Source organism: Leuciscus leuciscus (assembly GCF_965113295.1).
Source record: "Leuciscus leuciscus genome assembly, chromosome: 6".
NCBI classification, from domain to species: Eukaryota; Metazoa; Chordata; class Actinopteri; order Cypriniformes; family Leuciscidae; genus Leuciscus; species Leuciscus leuciscus.
This window is the reverse complement of record NC_138730.1, coordinates 16,443,335-16,463,964: the sequence shown is the minus strand read 5'-3', so window position 1 is coordinate 16,463,964 and position 20,630 is coordinate 16,443,335. Positions and strand designations below refer to the sequence as shown.

General features: G+C 38.4%; 2 protein-coding genes across 5 annotated transcripts; one reads left to right on the top strand and one right to left on the bottom strand.

The window, feature by feature from the left end:
* The first annotated feature begins 101 nt into the window (after positions 1-101).
* Positions 102-15,740, top strand: LOC309501778 (glutamate-rich protein 6). Of its 4 annotated transcripts, none has more exons than XM_082174039.1 (12): positions 102-245; positions 327-450; positions 834-892; positions 1,124-1,237; positions 1,325-1,417; positions 4,672-4,841; positions 5,398-5,471; positions 6,003-6,172; positions 6,427-6,509; positions 10,393-10,548; positions 12,693-12,915; positions 13,068-15,740. In XM_082174039.1, exons 2-12 carry the CDS (start codon positions 420-422, stop codon positions 13,326-13,328), a joined length of 1,434 nt encoding a protein of 477 aa, XP_082030165.1. In that variant the 5' UTR covers positions 102-245; positions 327-419; the 3' UTR covers positions 13,329-15,740. The 4 variants fall into 4 exon arrangements, 3 of the variants coding, with proteins under 3 accessions (XP_082030165.1, XP_082030164.1, XP_082030166.1); XR_014206987.1 differs by having other exon boundaries at positions 128-450; positions 13,068-13,909; positions 13,989-15,740; XM_082174038.1 differs by having other exon boundaries at positions 128-450.
* selenot1a (selenoprotein T, 1a) lies at positions 15,082-20,173 on the bottom strand. Its single transcript, XM_082174134.1, has 6 exons — positions 20,008-20,173; positions 18,550-18,660; positions 18,217-18,343; positions 16,998-17,085; positions 15,813-15,979; positions 15,082-15,592 (listed from the first exon to the last, which is right to left on the bottom strand). The coding sequence occupies exons 1-5, from the start codon at positions 20,136-20,138 to the stop codon at positions 15,855-15,857; spliced, it is 582 nt and encodes a 193-aa protein (XP_082030260.1). The 5' UTR covers positions 20,139-20,173; the 3' UTR covers positions 15,082-15,592; positions 15,813-15,854.
* Positions 20,174-20,630: the final 457 nt, after the last annotated feature.

Below are 20,630 nucleotides of genomic sequence, written 5' to 3'. Positions count from 1 at the left end.
CTATAGATGACTTATTGGTGAAAATATTGGTGCAAAGATCATAAGAAACAAATGCAGCAGAAATGTGCTTCTGCGTGGTGTTTCAACACTCAGGTCTGTCTGAACACTACGGTCTCCCACAGAGTTTGATATTACAGGCTGGACAACTCCTCTCAAATATCCATGGATACCATCAACACTGAACTGGGTGCATGCCTTCAATGCACTGTTGTGGAACAATCCAAATGGTCTATTCTTTCCATCAGGTTTGATCAGTGTGACTCAAAACTTCAGCGGAATAAAACTTTATTAGACAGTCTTTCAGTAACAGTAATTTTCCCATACAGTGTACGAGAAACTACAGTCTAAAATTGGTCCAGACCATTGGACTAGCGAATATTGGCTCCCAGTCATAGGCCTACATCACGATCCCATGTGATATGGAAAATCAAGAGAAAACTTTTCAGCCAGGTGAGCACGTGAATTCATCATCTTTTGCAGACTTTGTTTAGAATTTAGAGTGTTGTTCGTCAGAAACCTGCTAAGTTTTGTAGTTGTTTGTACAGTTATAAAGTTACTTTTTTTAAAAGTTTTTTTTTAAACCCTTTTCTACAACTCAAAGTATATCAATGAGCTAAAGAAAATATGTGGACAAAAGACAAAAAAGACAAAAAGTGTAATATTTTAAACTCGCATGCAAGAATAAACAACAGATAAAATTATACATTTTTCTTATATTTTGATGTTAAGACATCTAACTAAAACACGAAAATAATACTACATGATGTGTATTACAGACCCATAAAAGATTATTATAATTGTGTGCTCATTCAAGTTACTTTTCACATTATCAGATGCTGATTCTGCAGTGATGGATTCAGAGATTGGAACACTTATCAAATATATTGATTGTGTAAGAAACATTTCATCTGATCATTTTTGAAAGTTTTTAAATTATTATTTTTGTACTTTTTCCACATCACTTATAAGTCTCTTTATTATGTTTAAACATTTCAGTACAACAAGAAAGTGGGTTAGCTTCCCCTCCACCGCCCCACTTCTAGTATTGTTTAAAAAATGCATGCCTTTTCTCATATCCAGTTCACCCTTACGTTCTCTCCACACCATTTTCTGTGGTGTCCAGCAGATGGAGCAGGAGTATTTCCAAACACTGGAATCCTCACCAGATCTCTGTCATGGGCTTCCAGGAGTCCTAAGATACAAAAGAGAGTCCCAAGAGAGGATGTACAGTCAACAGGTTGCCTATTCATTTGATTTATGTCATTTTAAAAGTGTAACATCTTAGAAAATTACTTATATTGAATAAATAATTTGTTTTACCCAGCCCCAACCTCAGCGGGACTCTCCAATATGCTGTCAGTTCTGTGGTTTGAAAGCTTGGCCTCCTCTGGATCCAGGATTTGCGGGGACTCGAGAGGTTTGACTATTGAGAAAGGACATAGCCGACACAAACACTTATTGAGTTTTGGGAAAAGTTACTTTTAATTGTAATGCGTTTAAATATTATGTTGCTCCCTAAAAAAAGTAACAAATTGGGGCAGTTACTTTTTATGGAAAGTAAAGTGTTACCTTTCTTTTGCATTACTTTTTCTCACCTGTGCTAGGCTTGCTTGTTTTTTTTTTTTAATAAGTAAAGTCAAGCCAAGTCACCTTTATTTATTTCGTGCATTTTACAATACAGATTTCTTCAGAGCAGCTTTACAGTGAAAACAGGAAAATAATGCAACAAAGTTTGTTTTGGCTGTACAGCAGATCTAGAACAAAATAGTGTCATTGTCAAGCATAAGTAAGTTCAGTGTTGATTAGCTGTAAAAATAATTTATTTGCCGCTCTGGAGAAAACAGTGATGTCATCGTCCAGCTCAGTTCAGTTCTCATATAATGGTGTCAATGCAGGCAGATCAATAATATTGTTGAATATTAAGTGTCCCCAACTAAGAAAGCCAAAAGCCAAAGTTTACAAAGGCGACAGTGGAAAGGAACCAAAACTCCATCAGGTGACAGAATGCTGAAAAAAACCTTGGGAGAGACCAGGCTCAGTCGGGGGGCCAGTTCTTTTCTGGCCAATGAACGAACAGTGTATTATTATGATTCAGGCAGCATTACAGGTCAGAAGTCAGATTGGATTGGAACAATCAGAATATTTATCCAGTTCCATCTGTTTGAAGATCGAAGTCACACCGACATGGAGACGGGTTTATTGAGGATCAGTGCCGATGGCTGATGTCGTGTCGATGAGGAGAAAGTCTACACTCTAAACAAAAATGGTGCTAAATAGCACTAAAAGTGGTTCATTGGCTTGTAATCATAGGGGAACCACTTTAAGTGCCATATAGCACCTACCTTTGTCAAATGGTGCTATGTAGAACCATAAGAGGTGCCATATAGCACCTTAACCACCCCAAAGAACCGCTAAAGAACCGCTGAAGAACCAAACTGGGCTTAACAGGTTCTTTAAATGGTAGTGGTGCTATATAGCACCTTAACCACCGCAAAGAACCCCTGAAGAACCGCTGAAGAACCATTTTTTTTTAGTGTGAGTTGACACAATCTCTGCTGACACTTCAGGGATGCGTTGTGGTCGTGCCTAGGTGCAGGTCCACCATCTGATCCGGACACTGCCCGGATCCGTTTGACTACATCAAGCGTTGTGGTCGACAAGGTGCAGGTCTTCCATCTGCAGTTGATTTTGATATTCGAGGTATTATCAACGGGACAGAATTTTGAGATCGCAATAGACGTTGAAGGACTATAATGCTTTAAGAGCTCGCTCAAGTACTGGGGAGCTAAACCATTTAGTGCTTTGTAAGTAATCAGCTAGATTTTAAAATGTATGCGATTTAATAGGGAGCCAATGCAGTGTTGACAGAACCGGGCTAATATGGTCATACTTCCTGGTTCTGGTAAGAACTTTAGCTTCTGCGTTTTGGACCAGCTGGAGTTTGTTTATTAAGTGTGCAGGGCAACCACACAGTAAGAGCATTACAATAATCAAGCCTTGAGGTCATGAATGCATGAACTAACTGTTCTGCATTTGTCATTGAGATTATATGTCGTAGTTTAGATAAACGATGGAAGATTCCTTAAAATGGAAGAATGCGGATTTACAGATGCTATGGCGTTGAAATGAAAGATTGGTATCAAAGAGCACACCCAGGTTCCTAACCGACGATGAAGACTGGACAGAGCAGCCATCAAGTGTTAGACAGTATTCTAGGTTATTACATACAGAGAGGTTTTTGGTCCAATAATTAAACCCTTTTTTTTTTCAGAATTAAGTAGTAGGAAATTACAAGTCATACAATTTTTTATATCAGGTGCATTCCGTTAATTTTGTGAAATGGTAAGTTTTGTCGGGGCGCAAAGAAATATATATATATATATATATATATATATATATATATATACATACATGCATAAATAGAGAGAGAGAGAGATCGAGAGAGAGAGAGAGAGAAAGAGAGATCAGCATAACAGTGAAAACTAATGCCATGCTTCCTAATGCAGGGGTAACATGTACAGGGCAAAAAGTTATTATTGTTGGCAAATGTAAAGGACCTTTCACACCAAAAGTGAAATGAATAATAGTCAAGGATAGTCAAGGTCCTGTCCAAATACTTGCGGTCTTTACACTTGACCACTTGTCTACTTACATGACGTATTTCCTGTTTTTGGCCCTGTATTTGTAAGTGTTCAAGTAGGCATGAAGACCGCAAGTGTGTGTAGAACATTTGATTACCCGATAGGACACACTTATAGGGTTGCAAAAATGCATGTGTTTACAGAGCTTTATTCTGATTTTCAATACTTTGCATTTTAAAATAAACTTCTAAATGTCTGTTCAGTAGTTGTAACAGAAGACTTGTTGTGGTGCTTCTAATTAAGTTATAAAAAGCAGTTGCAAATGTTATGTTACAAAATACACCCATAAAATGTGCAACACTTTCCCCCGGTTTCACAGACAAGGCTTAACCTAGTCACAGACTAAAATGCATGTTTGAGCTGTTTTAACTGAAAACAACTTGCACTGACATATCTTAAAATATGTCAGTGCCATTGTTTTGTCTTAAGATGCACACCAGTAATGTTTGTTTCAAAGGCATGTTTATAAAAGCTACTTAATTGTCCTAATTAATGTCTATGAAACCAGGCCTTTTATATTTTACTACCAAATTATATCTCGTGATTTCAGGGCATGTGAGTTCCCGAACATGATGCATGATGGGATCTTGGGTTTAGTGTGTGTTCAGAGCACTGCACATTGGCATTTTGGCATGAGACATGGGACAGTCTTGTGAACTTACTTCCTGTTGCACACTTCAGAATCTCATTTTCTGAGTTTGCATTTCACTGTTTTTATTCATTTTGAGGAATACTGAATCTGTTCAGAATACTGTTTTTGTGGAAGTGAGATGAGTCAATGCCTGCTCACATTTAGTCTCGTTATACTTTATACTGATTACTCTCAACATGGGGACAGGAGAGGTGTCAGTCAATACATGGGAAAACTTGCATTACTTAAAAAAATAAAAATAAAAAAAATAAAAAAAGACATTTTGTTGTTGAAAAAAGTAATCTGATTACATAACTTGCGTTACTTGTAATGTGTTAAACCCCAACACTGCCCTTATTGCTTCAACACTAAATCTATGAATGTCTAATTGGACTTCAGGACTTCTGCTGTGAGAACTACAGAGAGTTGTTCGATATTGTGGTCCATGAAAAGCTTCTGTCTATGAGACGTTCTGAGGCACAGCCAATCGGACCTGGTCAACTAGATGACCCCTTCATCAATGAGGACGAAGAGCTTCAAGAAAAAGCACGAGAAAGAGGAAAACACAGGTTTGATTTGTACAGTACTACATACTACTGCTTAAAAGTTGAATATTTATTTATTCATTTTTATTTCAGCAAGGATGTATTAAATTGAACAAAAAAGTGAAAGTAGAAATCTAAAAATATTTCTATTTTTAGATTTCTGTTTTCTTCCTATTCATCAAAGAGACTTGAAAAAAGCATTATGGTTTTCACCAAAATATTAAGCAGCACAACTGATAATAATACAAAATGTTTCTTGAGCAGCAAATCAGCAGGATCATTTGACACTGAAGACTGGAGAAATTATGCTGAAAATCCAGCTTTTACATCGCAGAAATATATATATGATAATATAATTTCACAGTATTGCTGTTTTTACTGTACTTTGATAAATAAATGCAGCCTTGGTGAACATAAGTGATTTCTTTCAAAACGATTAAAAAATATATATATTACTGACCCCAAATGTTAGAATGTCAGTGTACATGGCATATGCACTTTGCTGTGTTGTTACTTGAGCATGTTGTTATGAAAACTGAAATGTGTGATTTTGTTTATACTTATCATTCCTTTGGTTTAGTTTCAGACAGCAGCAGAGAGAGAAACAGATATATGACAGAGCTGCTCATTCCAGTTTATTGGTATCCAAAAACAGTGAGTATCCACATATGTGAGTGAGAGCATGTGTTTGACAATTTACCCATGGATGGATAAGTAGCCTAACAACAATGAATATTCACACCCAGAAATGAAAATTCTGTCATTATTTACTCCCATGACTAGAATTTACCTTTCCGTGGACAGTCACCATTTCACAAAAGTGGTCCATTGGACAATATTCCAAGTCTACTACAATACATTTGTATGGGGAATATATAAAATTATTCAACCCCCATTGCAAATCAGATTTATTGGCAACATTTACAGACTTTCAGCTGTTTGCAATGAACAAATCAAACAAAAGTAATTGAAATAGCTCAACACAACAAATGTTTCAAATGTTTTCCCCAAATTCAACTGAAAATGCAACTTGACTTCTCCAGTCTCAAAATTATTCAACCCCCTGTCAATTTTATAGTTTTAAAGTGTGTGTGTGTGTGTGTGTGTGTGTGTGTGTGACATATTACTAAGATATCATTCAGTGACTGCATGTTGAGGGGGTAAATTAATAATTTCTCTCCTCAGATGTGCCTCATGATAATTCAGTTATTAGTTTCCGTCTCTCTAACTGTGCACCCAAAGAGGATCTTTGGAAAGTTAAAGAGTACATGCATGAGGACGAGATCTTCGGACAATGGACACGTGATAAGTCTTCTGCACTGGGGTCAGTTGAGTTTGGCTTAACTCATCACCAGGTAACTGACCATAATAATTTACTCTGTTAGAAAGTTGTATTATCATGGTATGGAAGAAGCTTTGTTTCCGCCACGGAATAGAAAATAAAAAAGGTAAGTGCGACTTTTTTTTCTCAGAATTGCGAGTTTATATCTAACAGTTCTGACTTTATAACACGCAATTGTGGGATTATCTTTACATTTTTTTTATTCCGTGGTGGATCAAGCTTCCATAATGAGGTCCTTAAACTAAACATCTGGTCTCTTTTTTTCAGAACAATTCAAGTTTCTTGGAGAAGTACTATTCTAATGGAGATAAATTTCTTACTGTGTTTCCAGATGGTTCTGCACAAGTTTTGTATCCTTTTAGCTATAATCTAGAATACTATGTGGGTACTTTTAAGTAGCAATATGTCACCAGTGTCAAAGACAAATATCCGCTCTGTGACAAACAGAATGGACAATAAAGTTGACAGCTCGACAACTAAAAATGATGTTTTTGTTGATGATGTTGGCGTGCCGTTCCCACGCCAAGCCGCGTTCATCAAAGACGGACGCTCTCACTGCGAGAACGCAAGTCTCGCCTCGCTGCATTCCTGGTGCGCGGCTCAGCAGCGACCCAGGCTCAGCGGAGCCAGAAGTCAAGCCACGCCTCTGCCCGGCCAACGCTACCCATTTCCTCTCAATGCTGTAACAGGTGCTGTTCTCCCGCCTTAGCATGAGATGCAGCCTGTAATACTTCAACCATTTGCCTCTCGACTCAGGGCATGGTAGGCCATCCCCCAAGTGTTGAGCTGAATAATGGGGGCAATCAAACAAGGTTACTCGCTTCAATCCGCTCGCAGACCATGCTTCAAGGGCATGGTCTGCAGTTCGGTACGAAGCACCTCCGTTCCTAAGTGATGAATTTTGTTAGCGAAAGCAGCTGTAGAGACAGTTCCTCCAGCTCACAGTGAGTCAGACTTTTCTAGCCGCTACTTCCTCGTTCCCAAAAAGGATGGTGGCCTCAGACCCATCCCCAATTTCAGTCATCTGAACCGCGCTTGATGAAGCGGCCATTCAAGATGCTAACATTAAAAACAAATCCTCTCACAGGTATGCCCAGGGGATTGGTTTTTCTAAGTGGATCTGAAAGATGCCTACTTTCATATCCAGATAGCCCCCCACACCAGACCGTTTTTGAGATTTGTGCTTGAGGGGGTGGCTTACCACTATACTGTCCTTTCATTCAGACGGTCTCTGGCACTGCACACTTTCACAAAGTGCAAGGATGTGGCCCTCTCCCCTCTGAGACAGAAGGGAGTGTGCATCCTGAATTACCTTGATGACTGGCTCGTATTGGCCCAGTCAGAGGCTGAGTTAGACACTTAAAGATTCTTGCTCCTCAGCCTTTTGGAATGCCTGGGACACAGGATCAACTTAACCAAGAGCTCACTTTCTTCCAGCCAGTGCATCACCTTCCTGGGAGCAGTTCTTGATTTGGCCCAAATGCTGACCTGGCAGCTTGCGGCATCTTTCAGAGTCTGGGTTTCACTCCCCCTCAGAGCCTTTCAGAGGATGCTGGGCCTAATGGCATCCACATCATCAGTAATTCCACAGGGTCTGCTACACATGCAGCCCCTGCAGTACTGGCTGAAACCCTGTGTCTCAGACGCCTTCGTATTAAGGTGAACCATGGCTGTATCATGGACCTGGCCTCTTGGAAGGACCCTCGTCAGCTCCAGACCGCCATAGACTTGGGGTTGATCTCCAGAAGGAAGGTAGTCTCTACAGATGCCTCCAACATGGGTTGGGAAGCTCTGTGCGAGGGCAGGCTGACATCCAGGCTCCTGGTCGAGCATGGAGAAATGGCTACATATCAACTGCCTAGAAATGAAATACTGGTGGTTTTTCTAGCCCTCAAAACCTTCCTACCAGACCTGAAAAGGGCACCATGTCTTCGTCTGCTCGGACAACATTGCAGTGGTGTCCTACATAAACCACCAAGGTGGGCTCAGATCAAGGCCTCTGTGAGACGCCTTCTCTCATGGGCATGACGCAACCTGCGCTCACTAAGAACAGCACACGTGCCGGGCAGACTTGACCAAGGGGCAGACGTGCTGTCCCGGAGCAAAATGTCCTCAGGTGAATGGACGTTCTATCTCCAGACTGTTCACAAGATCTGGAGTATCGTCGGGAAGGCAGAGGTCGACCTCTTCGCCTCAGAAGACAACTCTCACTGCCCAATTTTTATCTCAAAGGACAGGGACGCGCTGGCCCAGAAATGGTCCAGCCTTCCCCTTTACACCTTTCCTCTGGTTGCGCTGCTCCCTCAGGTCATCAGACGGAATAGGGAGGACAGATGTGTAGCCCTTCTGGTAGCCCCTCTCTGGCGGAACCAGTCATGGCTTCCTGAGTTGATGCAGCTGCTCGCAAAAGCCTGTGGCCAATTCCCCTCAGGATGGACCTCCTTTCCCAGGCAAAGGGAACGATTTCACACCCTCAACCCAAGTTGCGGGCCCTCCATGTCCTGTCCACGACAGGAGCCTATGGACCTCTCCGCGAGAGTCCTTAACACTATTTCTGAGGCTAGAGCCCCATTCACTAGACACCGCTATGGCCTTAAGTGGCCTGTCTTCTCTGACTGGTGCACAGTCCGGAGTGAAGACCCGACGTCCTGTGTGATTTCACTGGTACTGTCTTTCCTGAAGGAGCTGCTGGACAAGGGGCGCACCCATCTCCACGCTCAAAGTCTATGTGGCGGGCATAGCAGCATATACTGCTCCTGTGGCCGGCCAGTCTATAGGCAGGAACAAGTTATTCGTTTTCTGAAGGGGGCCAGAAGGCTGAACCCGCCTCGTCCCCCTCACTATTCCAACATGGGATCTGTCTACAGTCCTTAGGGCCCTCTATTCGAGCCGCTCCAATCAGCTGAGCTGCGGCCCCTTTCGCTAAAGACCGCCTTCGGTCAAGTGAGTGGGTGACTTGCAAGCTCTCTCTGTGAGTGCGTCTTGCCTTGAGTTTGGGCCTAATTGCTGTAAAGTCGTCCTCAAACCAAGACACGGCTATGTACCTAAGGTGCTCTCTACTCCGTTCAGAGCACATTTCATTACTCTCTCTGCTCTTCCAGCTTCAGAGGGCAAGCAGGAGTTGCATTTACTCTGCCCTTTTCGGGCCTTAAGAGTATATATCTAGATCTTTGCCCAGTTCAGGCAGTCAGAGCAGCTCTTCTTGTGTGAAGAGTAATTCTAATTATCTGAGTTATTTTGCTTTTTTTTCCAGATTCAATCATCGTCTTTTTCTTGCGTACTAGAGAATGTACGCACATGCGCTCTCTTCAAAATGGTGCTTTAAATCACTCGACAAACTAAAAGATGTGATTTGTATATATTCTAATTTGAAATGTAAGATATAGATTTTACTGAATATAGATTTTACTGAATGTCAGCTTGCTTATTTTGCTCAAGATAATGATTTATTAAGTCCACATGTCATGCAAACAAGAAACTATGCTTCTAACCACAGGTCGAGAGCTGCTGTTCCAACCACTCAACTTTGCGATGCTGTTTGCGAATGTTCGTTGGAACTATAGTTTCGGGAAATATAGACTCGCTAAACTATACTGATGGAACTTGCGATCTGGCTAACAATGCTTTCGGGAAACGTACCACACAACCAAAACACAATGAATCCAAAAAAGAACATGTTACAATATTATTGGGAGATACAGAGTGAAATCTGATATTTAAATGCATTTTATGTAAGTAATTTGCAAAACTGTTATAAAATCTGATTGATTTACATTACAAGCTATTAGAATTTCATCTCATTTTGGGGTCACATCAATTTCAGCAACTGCATCTAATTGCATAGTTTTCCTCCTAAAGTTTGAGCTCCATATTCTCCATTGTCCATATTCAGACTATTATTTCATTTGTCAGGCTTTACAGGTATAAATGAGTAATTAGTAATATCTGGGATTATAGTGTGACTTTAGATTTCAGTAAAAGACACTAACTATAAGTATTTTACTGTAAAAAAAAAAAGAAAAAGAAAAAAGGCTGGATTATGGTACAACATATATCATTATAAAAATAGGGTATTTCTTCAATGACATTGGTAATGGAAAACTTTTGCATGGAGCTATCTTGATGCATCCACACAGGGTTTGACACCTTGGGATAAGATGATTTTACAGTGATTTGAAAATTAGTTAATTTATTATCTATTGCTGTTGATTGTCCTTATTGTCATGGCAATAGCTATCCTTCAGGAAACTTGGCTATCATCATTCTCAGCTGTAAGAAGGAAAGGATCTGTATCGTACGGGATGACATGACGACGACTCTTTGTCCAGTCAGAGCCCTCTTTCAGTCTAATGGCAGAGCCACTTGTTACCATTGCAACGGCAGCATTTGGTATGGTCGAATTGTTATTACACTGACACGAATCTGAATGTCTCAAATGGACTGATTCTTGATCTAGGGGAGGAGGGGAAAGTTTACCTTACCTTAAAGGGATAGTTCACCCAAAAATGAAAATCCTGTCATCATTTATTCACCCTCATGTTGTTGTATGCCTTTCCTTCTTCTGTGGAACACAAAAGAAGATATTTTGAGAAATGTGTTTTTTTAATGTGCATTTTTATGTTAACCACTGGCTTTATTTTAGACGTCTAACCAAAAACCCTTTCAAAAAACGCCATTAGGATGATAGAACCGGAAGTGCTATAATGCTAACTTGTATCTGGGTTTTGGCCTACAAAAATACATCATCCCTGCAGTGCTCTATTTGGAAGACAACATTTATTTGACAATAAATACTGTCAGACAGATGGGTCCAATCTAACCACGGGAACATTAATATTTATTAAGATATATTAGATATCATGAACATTAGATATTAGATATCATGAACATTAGATATCATATAACATTAGATATCATGAACCAAAAATTTATTTATAATAAATAATAAATGCATTTTTTAACCTACATTTTTATATACACTAATACATTGTAACTTTAAAGGGATAATTCTCCCAGAAGAATTTTTTTTTAAATCTGTCATCATTTACTCACCCTTGTGTCTTTCCAAATCCTTAGACTTTTGTTCATTTTTGAAACACAAATGAAGATATTTGAAACCTGAAAGATTTTGGTCCTTCCACTGCAAGTCCACAAAACCAAAACAGTGACACTTCAAAATATTGCGTTGCACTTTATTTTACAGTCCTGTTTCACATGAACATACTAGTATTTATTGTATTTATTGTAGGAATGACACTAACTACTAACCCTGAACCTACCTCTAAACATGTGGGTAAGTACACTATAAGTACATTAAAAGTGCACGTACTGTAAAATAAAGTGCAATCAAATATTTGTAAAACCAATATGAATCAAGCGGTTTAATACAAGTCTTCCAAAGAGACATGATTGATTTATAAGATGAACATATTTAATTTAGGCTTTTATTCACTTCTTATTACTTTCAAATTGTAGTCTGTTACTAATTCCAAATTCCAAAAACCATAGTTAGTAACATAATCCATTACTACTGTTTGGTTACTTTTGATCTAACTTGTTTGTTACATTGAATTGAATAGAATAATATTGTACCATATTGATGTAAGAAAATATATTCCATTCTTTGTTATCAACAACATGTAGTGCATTAAACATTACATTACTTCAGGGGTTCGTGATGGAACTCCAGGGGGTTTGTGAGTTTAATGAAAAGCTAATAATTAAAAAAATAAAAAAATATATAGGCTATAATAAAATGTTTAATAACTGACTAGTGGCAGGTCTCTGTGTGCAATTTCACAGGACTTCCTGAATGTATATAAAAGATGTGCTTTTTTTTAAGAAAAGAAAGTGTAAAATATAAAAAGAAGAATTATGGAGAAGCAATAAATTATCAATTATTTACTGCCTTTATTATGTAATTCAGATGACATGTAATCAGTTACTACCCAGCATTATATATATAATAGTGCTGTCAAATCGGTTAATCGCGATTAGTCGCATCTATCATAAAAGTTTGTTTTTATGTGTGTATTGTGAGCGTCATCTTCTCAGTTCATAAACTCACGTCAGAGGCCCACACAGAAGAAAATGAATAGTTGAATAAAAGTTGTTATTTCTGCGCACAAAAAGTATTCTCGTCTCTTGATAAACTTAAGGTTGAGCCTTAACTTTTCTGGACCGGCAGAATGAAATTGCCTAGAAGCCTATGAAGGAGTGAGCCAGCTCAAAAATAATCAAAAATATCTTAATTTGTGTTCCGAAGATGAACGAAAGTCTTACGGGGTTGGAACAACATGAGGATGAGTAATTACTGACAGAATTTTCATTTTTGGGTGAACTAACCCTTTAATAGATGGACATAAAGGAAAAATATCTTCATTTGTGTTCTGAAGATGAACAAAATGCGTGTGGGTTTGGAACGACATGAGGGTGAGAGTAAATGATGACTAACCCGTTATAAATTGAACTCTATATAACTAAACTGTAGTATAAGTTGAACTGTGACGTGGCTCTTGTTTCCTGTGGAGCAGGTTGAGTACGGATGCTTGGGGTGGGCGGAGTCTAGATGAGAGCGGGAGAAGGATCAGAACGTGGAGCTGGACAGACCAGGCTCAAACACCAACACCCCTGAGACCACTCTTTCTGTCACTCAACAGAAGTATAGGGGTCCGGGTTCTTGGCCAACAGTTGGTGTTTGTGTCATTCCTTGCTTCAGGACAGCAAGCCAGGTTCAGAGTAGGCAGCTGTGAGTCGGTAAGAAAGTGCACAAGTCCTGTCTTTTAATCTGATCACCAATTTTAGCTATTCATATGAGAGTTTTGAGACATTTTCTTGATCCGTCACACTTATTACTCAACTCAGATTGGTCCAGCTAAGTGTTTTGTCTGCCGTGTCTTTGCTTACAGTCCAAAGAACACAACACTCCTCCTCAACCCCTCATGTGTAAAGAGGAACTAGTACTCCTGGCATGCAAGGTTGGCCTTCACATGGCTCTGATACGGTTACAGCAGTGCCAAGCCTTCCCATCCAGCCTCACACATCGGAGGATCAGACCTCCACCTTTCCTTCACTCGCTGGTCCGAAGGCTGCGGAGTTTGAGCCACAGAGTACAAATGGAAGAGCCAGACAAGGCCTTCATCCAGCGCTGCCTGCAGGCCTGTCCATGAACTGACACTCATGCAAGATATGCTAGTCTCGCTTGGCTAAAGGTGCAGTCACATTAGCGAAATCTCATGGGCAAAAAGAGTTCCATTGTCAATAGTGTAGCGATTATGAAGCACAGAGCTCACACAGAAGTCACTTTCAAACCAAGTAGCTTGCTGTGGCCAACGTGACAAATTTGCGTGAGCAACTTAAACCCACTGAGAAATAAATATATGTGGGGAAATCTTTCGCCCTCACTTGAAATTCCGATTGCTTGGATTCTTATCGGAACGACTGCTAAATTGCCTGCTAAAATATGTCAAATATGTTAAAAACAAAAAGTTAACAATAAATAGAGGTTCACCATCAAAAGTGACCACAGAAAGAAAATCTTAAAGGGACAGTAAACCCGAAAATGAAAATTATCTCATCATTTACTCACCCTCATGCCATCACACATTTATTTGACTTGTTAACACTGAATGTAATCAAATCCGAATCTTTCTCGCGTTTCGATTTCAGTTAATACAGGTGGAGCTGGGGAAGGTGGAGGGTTTCTGAAAGCACGTTTCAACTACAGCAAATGCTAACAAAGTATTTGAAGGTTGAGCACACAAGCTCATTGGCTACTGTAGCAGGAACCAATCAGCTGTGCCCTAAAGACAATGATGTGATCCAAGCAGATTGAGTTAAGGACCATCAGCCTGTGCTGTCTAGAGTTTCATCACAGAACTTTATATTCGCTTTTGGGTAACTATTCATATACGCTTCAAGATCGCCCTAAATCTTTCTAATAATACAAGAATAGCTTCTTTAACCTAAATAACCAACGGGGGTGTCATGCACAACATTATTATTTTTTTAAAGTTAAGTCAACTGATCACTTTTTACAGTGGACTGAGCTGGATGACGACATCACTGTTTTTCTGCTTAACTGCTTGATAGATAAACTGAACTAATTTAATACTCGATGATCTTTACAACAGAACTGAATCAACACTGAACTGACTTCAGCTGAACAATGACACTCGTTTATTTTAGAGCTGCTGTTCAGCCGAAATGAACTGTTTGCATCATTGAATCATTATTTTCCTGTTTTCACTGTAAAGCTGCTTTGAAACTATCTGTGTTGTATAAAGCACTAAATAAATAAAGGTGACTTGACATGAACAAAACATGTAAAGCTTCTAAACTTAAAGCATTAGTCTTAATGTAATATATTAAGTTAATGTTATTCAAAACTTATATCTTTTAATTGCACCTGAACTAACGTGAACTAAAAATGAACACCTGTATTTTTATTAATGTTTAAAAAAAGATTATTGAACACTATAACAAATGTATTGCTCTCTGTTAGTTAATATTACTTGCATTAATTACCCGTAAAAGATCTGCTATAGAAAAGCCTTCACTAAACAAACTACATTAACTGTAAATCTGCAAAATTGGAAGAATCCAAAACTAAGACCAAGTTCACAATAAGATTCTTAGACAGCGATAAGCACACCAGACTTTTCACCTGAAGTGATCTGGGTAAAACCAGACTAACCCAGTTCTGGACTAGATTAATGGCATTACAAGACAAATGAGTGAACAATGAGATTTTTTTTTTTAATGAAGAGAAGTGGGTCGGTTTGCTGATGGTAATTATTTTTCAGCCTTTATATGTAATATAGTGTGCAACTCAGCTAATACTCTTCTGGCCTTTAACTTTCTTATTGTTTTAAATGTTTTAAAAACAATTTGCTAGGCCATTCTTCCAATAAAGACACAGTATTTTGTTAATTCCATTTTATTTTCAATTTTCTAAACATTTTAAGCTATACAAAGCAATATAAAAAAACAGGGCTCAGAAATATAATTAATGTCACTTAAAAGTTAAATTATCATGAAGAGGGATGGGTTTATAAGTTAGCTTATCAGATCTACTTATTACATAAAACAAAGACCATGGTTTAGCCATACAGTAGAATCAAATGAAGGGAAAATATGCCATAGTTAATTTAGTTGACTGAGCTAAATGAACTCAAATAGAAAATATTTATTACATATTCCTTGTGAACATATATCCTGAACCAAAGAGTTATTGCACAAGAGATGGGCTAGTCATATCTATATAGCCACTGTTGTTGCCATGAATCCCGCACCAGCGTCTGTAGGAGGTGCATCTCCGAGAGGCTCGATGAGGACGACGCGGAGCATCGGGTGTGCGCTAGCAGAGGATCTGCTTTCAGCGCAAACCGTCATAAACGTCACCTCACAACCGTAGGAGAGCTTCACCACAAAACTAAAAGAGAATGTGTGAGTGAAGAGAATTAATAAGGCTGAGAGAGGAAAAAAAAGAGTCATCTGCTTTAATCTAGGCAAACCTTAGTGTTGTTTAAATAAATGCATTTTACTGACCTCACACTTTAAAATTAAAGATCGTTTTTTTTTTAACAAAAGATGATATTTTTAATAATAGACATTCATTGAACATTTAGTAAGGTTATGATGGTTCCACATACGAGGAGGGGTCCTAGGCTCCATTCAGCGAATCAGAGGCAAGGTTACAAACGAGGGTGTGGAAGTGTGTCCATGTGGACGTTCATCTTCATCTCATTCTCCAGGATTTGAACTAGTTGCTGCATGGAAGGCAGGTGCCCGGACTCCAGCTTGGACCAAACTGGAACATCTAACCAGAAAAGAAAAAAAGAAATCCCCCAAAATAGTGTTACCATAGTGATAGTGCAACCACAGCATGTTTCACTTCCGCCAGACTAAACCGCTGAATTAGGCAAACGCCACACAGCCACTCTCTTATAGATGTCAACATCCTGTACGATAAACTGTGAACACCTCGAATTCGATTTGATAAACAATAGTTTTAGCACAATTTTATTTGCTATAAAAAAGGCTTAAATGGTTAGTTCACCTTAAAATTGAAAATTAAATCATCATTTACTCACCCTGGTGTTGTTCTAATGGCGTATCTTTCTTTTTTGGACCACAAAAGTCGGCCATATAATGGCAGTGAATAACGTACAGAATTAAGCTTTTTTTTTTAAAAGACGTGTCATATATCCCAAGTGTTCTGGAACTAGACGATAGGGTTTGGTGGAAAAACAAACCAAAATTTAATGTATTATTTAACGAAAATCCTGACCTTGGCAATTGGTCTTCTGTGCACGGATGCACGTTTATCAGACTCTAATAGGAGACATGAAATTCAACGCCTGGAAATCCAAAAAAAGTATCCGTGTACTATCTCCCAATCCCACAGCCCTAGAACACCTGGAATACACGGCGTGGGATTATTCGGTGATTCTTTTGTGTCTTTTTTAAAAAGCTTGATCCTGGTCGCTATTCACTGCCATATTAACGAGCGGGATTTAGTTCGAAAAAGAAAGAAGGGCATACGGCATTAAAACAACACCAGGGTGAGTAAACGATGACTTAATTTAAATTTTAGGGTGAACTATCCCTTATAAGGGTTTGAATATCTTTGGTCGAGTTATGTTGTTCTGAAAGGGGTCATAACAGGGACTTTCTAAACTATAATCATTCAATTATCCCATTTTACAAACAAAAACTTTATTTTTATATACATATATCTATATAAAATAACTATTCTAATAATTTCAACAATAATTATTAAAAACAATAATATAAATGATATTTTATACATTGAAATATTAAAAATAAATACTTACCATTGAGCGTGATTTCAAAAGCACCCGTAGACATACACTGATTTTCAATCATATTGCTGAAGAAGAACACCATCATACAGGCATATATCTGACAAAAAGAAACAAATCCCATAAGCATAATAATAATAACAATAATAATAATAAGCATTGCTGCAGCTAGTTTTCTTGTACTGCACATATTTCATGTTTAAATACTTTATTTTGGGAGTAATTTATCCATTACTTTTTCTAATTTTTCTAAAAATCAAAGAATGCTAAAATCTTCCTTGTTTACATTTCAGGAATGGCACATTGAGAGTCAGGTGAACATTAACATGAGACTTGTCCTTTGGTCTCTTGGGTGTTGCATTCTCTCCTAGCACTGCAGACAACACCGAGGTGGCAAAGTTAAAGACTAATGAGGTCCATGGGGGAAAAAAGTTTGTATTTGAACCCATGCTGGATCTTCCATCTAACCTGGTCCTAAAATAGCTTGGAACAAGTCGTAGTTCTCAAATTACAGTTGAGTTTACACGTTGTAACTATAGGTTCCACAAGCAAGACTTTTTACAGTTCAGAATTGTTACGTAATCATAAACGCACCTTTAAACCACCAAATGCAAATGTTTTAACTAATGCCTGCTACAGACTGTGCGATGAAATCCTATAAAATCATTACAAATTACACTGTACGACATGGATGTAATTAACTCGGGTACGACATGTACGATGATGACACCTATTGAATCGTAGGCTACAATGAAAGTTTGTATAGAAGAATAAAACGTCATCAGCATGCGCTAGTGGTAAACAAATAGAGCGATGAATCGCACTTTGGCAATTGTGGTTTATAATCTGCGCTGAAAAAAGAGAAGGAAGTAAAAGAGGAGAATATATATGTGGTCATGGCTAAAGGGAAAAGAGGCCAACTTGGCATGACAATCTTGCAAATGGAGCTTGAGGTAAGATAGTTTTAGCGACATGTCACATCGATCAATACGCCATTTCATGTTGCGTTTTTATTGGCTAGTCAGGAGACGTGGGTCGTAGCAGCAAACACACTGTGAGATGATCATGCTAAATTTCTCACACCATCTTTGGACACAAGACCGTGACAACGCCCCTCTTTGAACCTCTCTCACTGGGACCACCGTTTAGGAGCCACAACCACAGAAATCAGTCATCTTTCGCCTGGGACAGCCCAAAATCGTGCAATGTGTACCGGTCATAATGGTCTTGCCTTATTCTCCTGACTCCAAACCCAGAGGCCAGGAGCCTGCATGCCAAATAGAGCAAATGGATCCTTGCCCAAAATGACCACTCCGATTAACACCAGCTTAAACATAGACAGAAAGGAAGCAAAGTGCCTGGAGGGAAGAAAAAAAGGACACTTTAAAAATGATGAATTATACACAAACAAACACATATATTATTAATATTATATATTAATGAATAATACAATTTAAATAAAATTTAAAAAATCAATTATTTTGTTATTATTTACCAGTCCACGAGGCTAGAAGGACCGCAAACGTGACTATGTGACAATGAGCAGTGTTGTGTAGGCCATTACCTGTAGAGAGGCATCGGAAGGTAGTTCTCTCCTTCTATGCGGATGTCTGGGTACCGCTGGTACAAAACCTGCGTGTACTCCTCAAACACCCGCTTGTACCCTCAGGAGATACTGAAACAGAAAACAAACAAGATGAAGACACACCTCAGAGCCATTGCTTCACTTACACAGAGTGATATTAACATGAACTGCACTGTTGTGCTGGAACTATATAACAAATCAGAAAACCATTCGATTTTATTTATTTTTATCGTCACTGTAAAACATATTTTGATTTGATAATCATCAAGTGTTCTAAAATGGAAGCAAATAGCGTGTGGGAGTATGGGCTACATACAATATACATGTGTCTATTTTCAACTCTATGGCCTTTGTGTAGATATTTTAAGATGGCCATCTTTAGGTATGACTCTTTGGATTTATATGAAATGCTAAAACTTTACAATAAAATCTCCATAGGTGACATTCACTAAGGTTAATAAAAATATTGTTCATTTGTTAATATCACCATTTACAAATGCATTTTTGCACTTTAAAGTTGTATTTTTTAACATTAGTTAATGCACTACAAACTAACATAAATGATCAAGGTATAATTAATATATTAATATTTATATTAGTGCTGTCAAATCGATTAATCGCATCTAACAAAAGTTTTTGTTTTGATAATAAATGTGTGTATGTGTGTCTGTGTATACATAAACGCATATATACAGTATACACATGTATAAATGTGTTGTATACACACACAGACATATAATTATAATAATATATACAACCACATTTATTATGTAAACAAAAACTTTTATGTTAGATGCGATTAATCGATTTAACATCACTAATTTATATTTAAAAAGTACGGTACATTTTCATGGTTCAGTACGTTTATATAGCTACATGTTCAGCACTATTTTATGTGTTATGTTTATTTTCATTCAGTATCCATTTTTAAAACTATCGGTTGATTACTCGGTTATCGACCAGTGCGGTTCAGCCTAGTTATCGTTACCAGTAAAATTACCTCGAATATAAACAATAATTTCCATTTCAGATTGTGATAAACGCCCTTCCCATGGATACTAGATATTATAGCAGTATCGAATGTGCTTTATAAATCATTAAAAGCTGCATTTATTTAATATCTAACGTTAACGGTTAAAAAGCAAGCACACAGACAGACAGATCCACTAATGGGCTAATGCTCAAATGAGAGCTCTCCACTTAACACCGGATTACTGGCCGATTATAACATCCCGCTGAGGTTACTTGCGAGACTGCTTGCGCCATATGAGACAAATTAAGGATTGTTTGTGCATACTGTCACAGTAGAGTTTCTCTGCGAGGTTAATCTGTGCTACTATCAACACACTCAATGTCATTAACGTATACAGTCATCGGCCTGTTCCGGGCCCGGGGACCGACGCCGATCGACATAAAAGTGTCCAAACTCATACTCACCAAATCTGGAATTTAAGGAGTGGACCGGCGGCAAACTGCATCTTCATCTTCTTTACGCCATTAATATCCGCAGAGGCGCTGTAAAGAGTACAGGCCCATAATATTATCACCGAGAGAGGCAACCAACGCATCTTACCTCACGACGATCAGTTACAGAACTGAAGGCAGGAAGTGGACTTCTGAATATCATACGGGTAATCCTGAAAGCGACGCTGTGATTGGTTCGTTCCATGACGGGAAGGCCGGCTCATTACCACGAATCGGTTCTTTTGAACAGTTCATTTCAGAGAACCTGTTAAAAAAAAGTTATTTGCGTCCTCGCGCTATTGCGTCATGACGTGGTTCTTTTTTCTTCTTTTTTTTATTGACCTTTTTTTGTTTGTTTGTTTTCTACCTTCAAATTTCTAGCTTTTAAAACTAATTCAAATTTAGCCTTCAACATTAGAGTTCGTCGTCTTGACAAACATTTTTTATCTAGTTGTAAATTCAAATGTCTCAGTTTAGTTAATTGCAAATAACACTGCCGGTCAAATGTTTGGAATAATTAAGATGTTTTTGAAATAAGTATCTTATGCTCACCAAAGGCTGCACTTATTTGATAAAATACAGTAAAAGATTAAAAT

Excerpts from the sequence above, each read along its gene's own strand:
- LOC309501778 (XM_082174039.1), top strand. The coding sequence starts at position 420 with ATGGAAAATCAAGAGAAAACTTTTCAGCCAG. Across the intron at positions 451-833 it reads AGAGAAAACTTTTCAGCCAG|ATGCTGATTCTGCAGTGATG; the intron begins GTGAGCACGTGA and ends TCACATTATCAG. Across the intron at positions 4,842-5,397 it reads CGAGAAAGAGGAAAACACAG|TTTCAGACAGCAGCAGAGAG; the intron begins GTTTGATTTGTA and ends CCTTTGGTTTAG.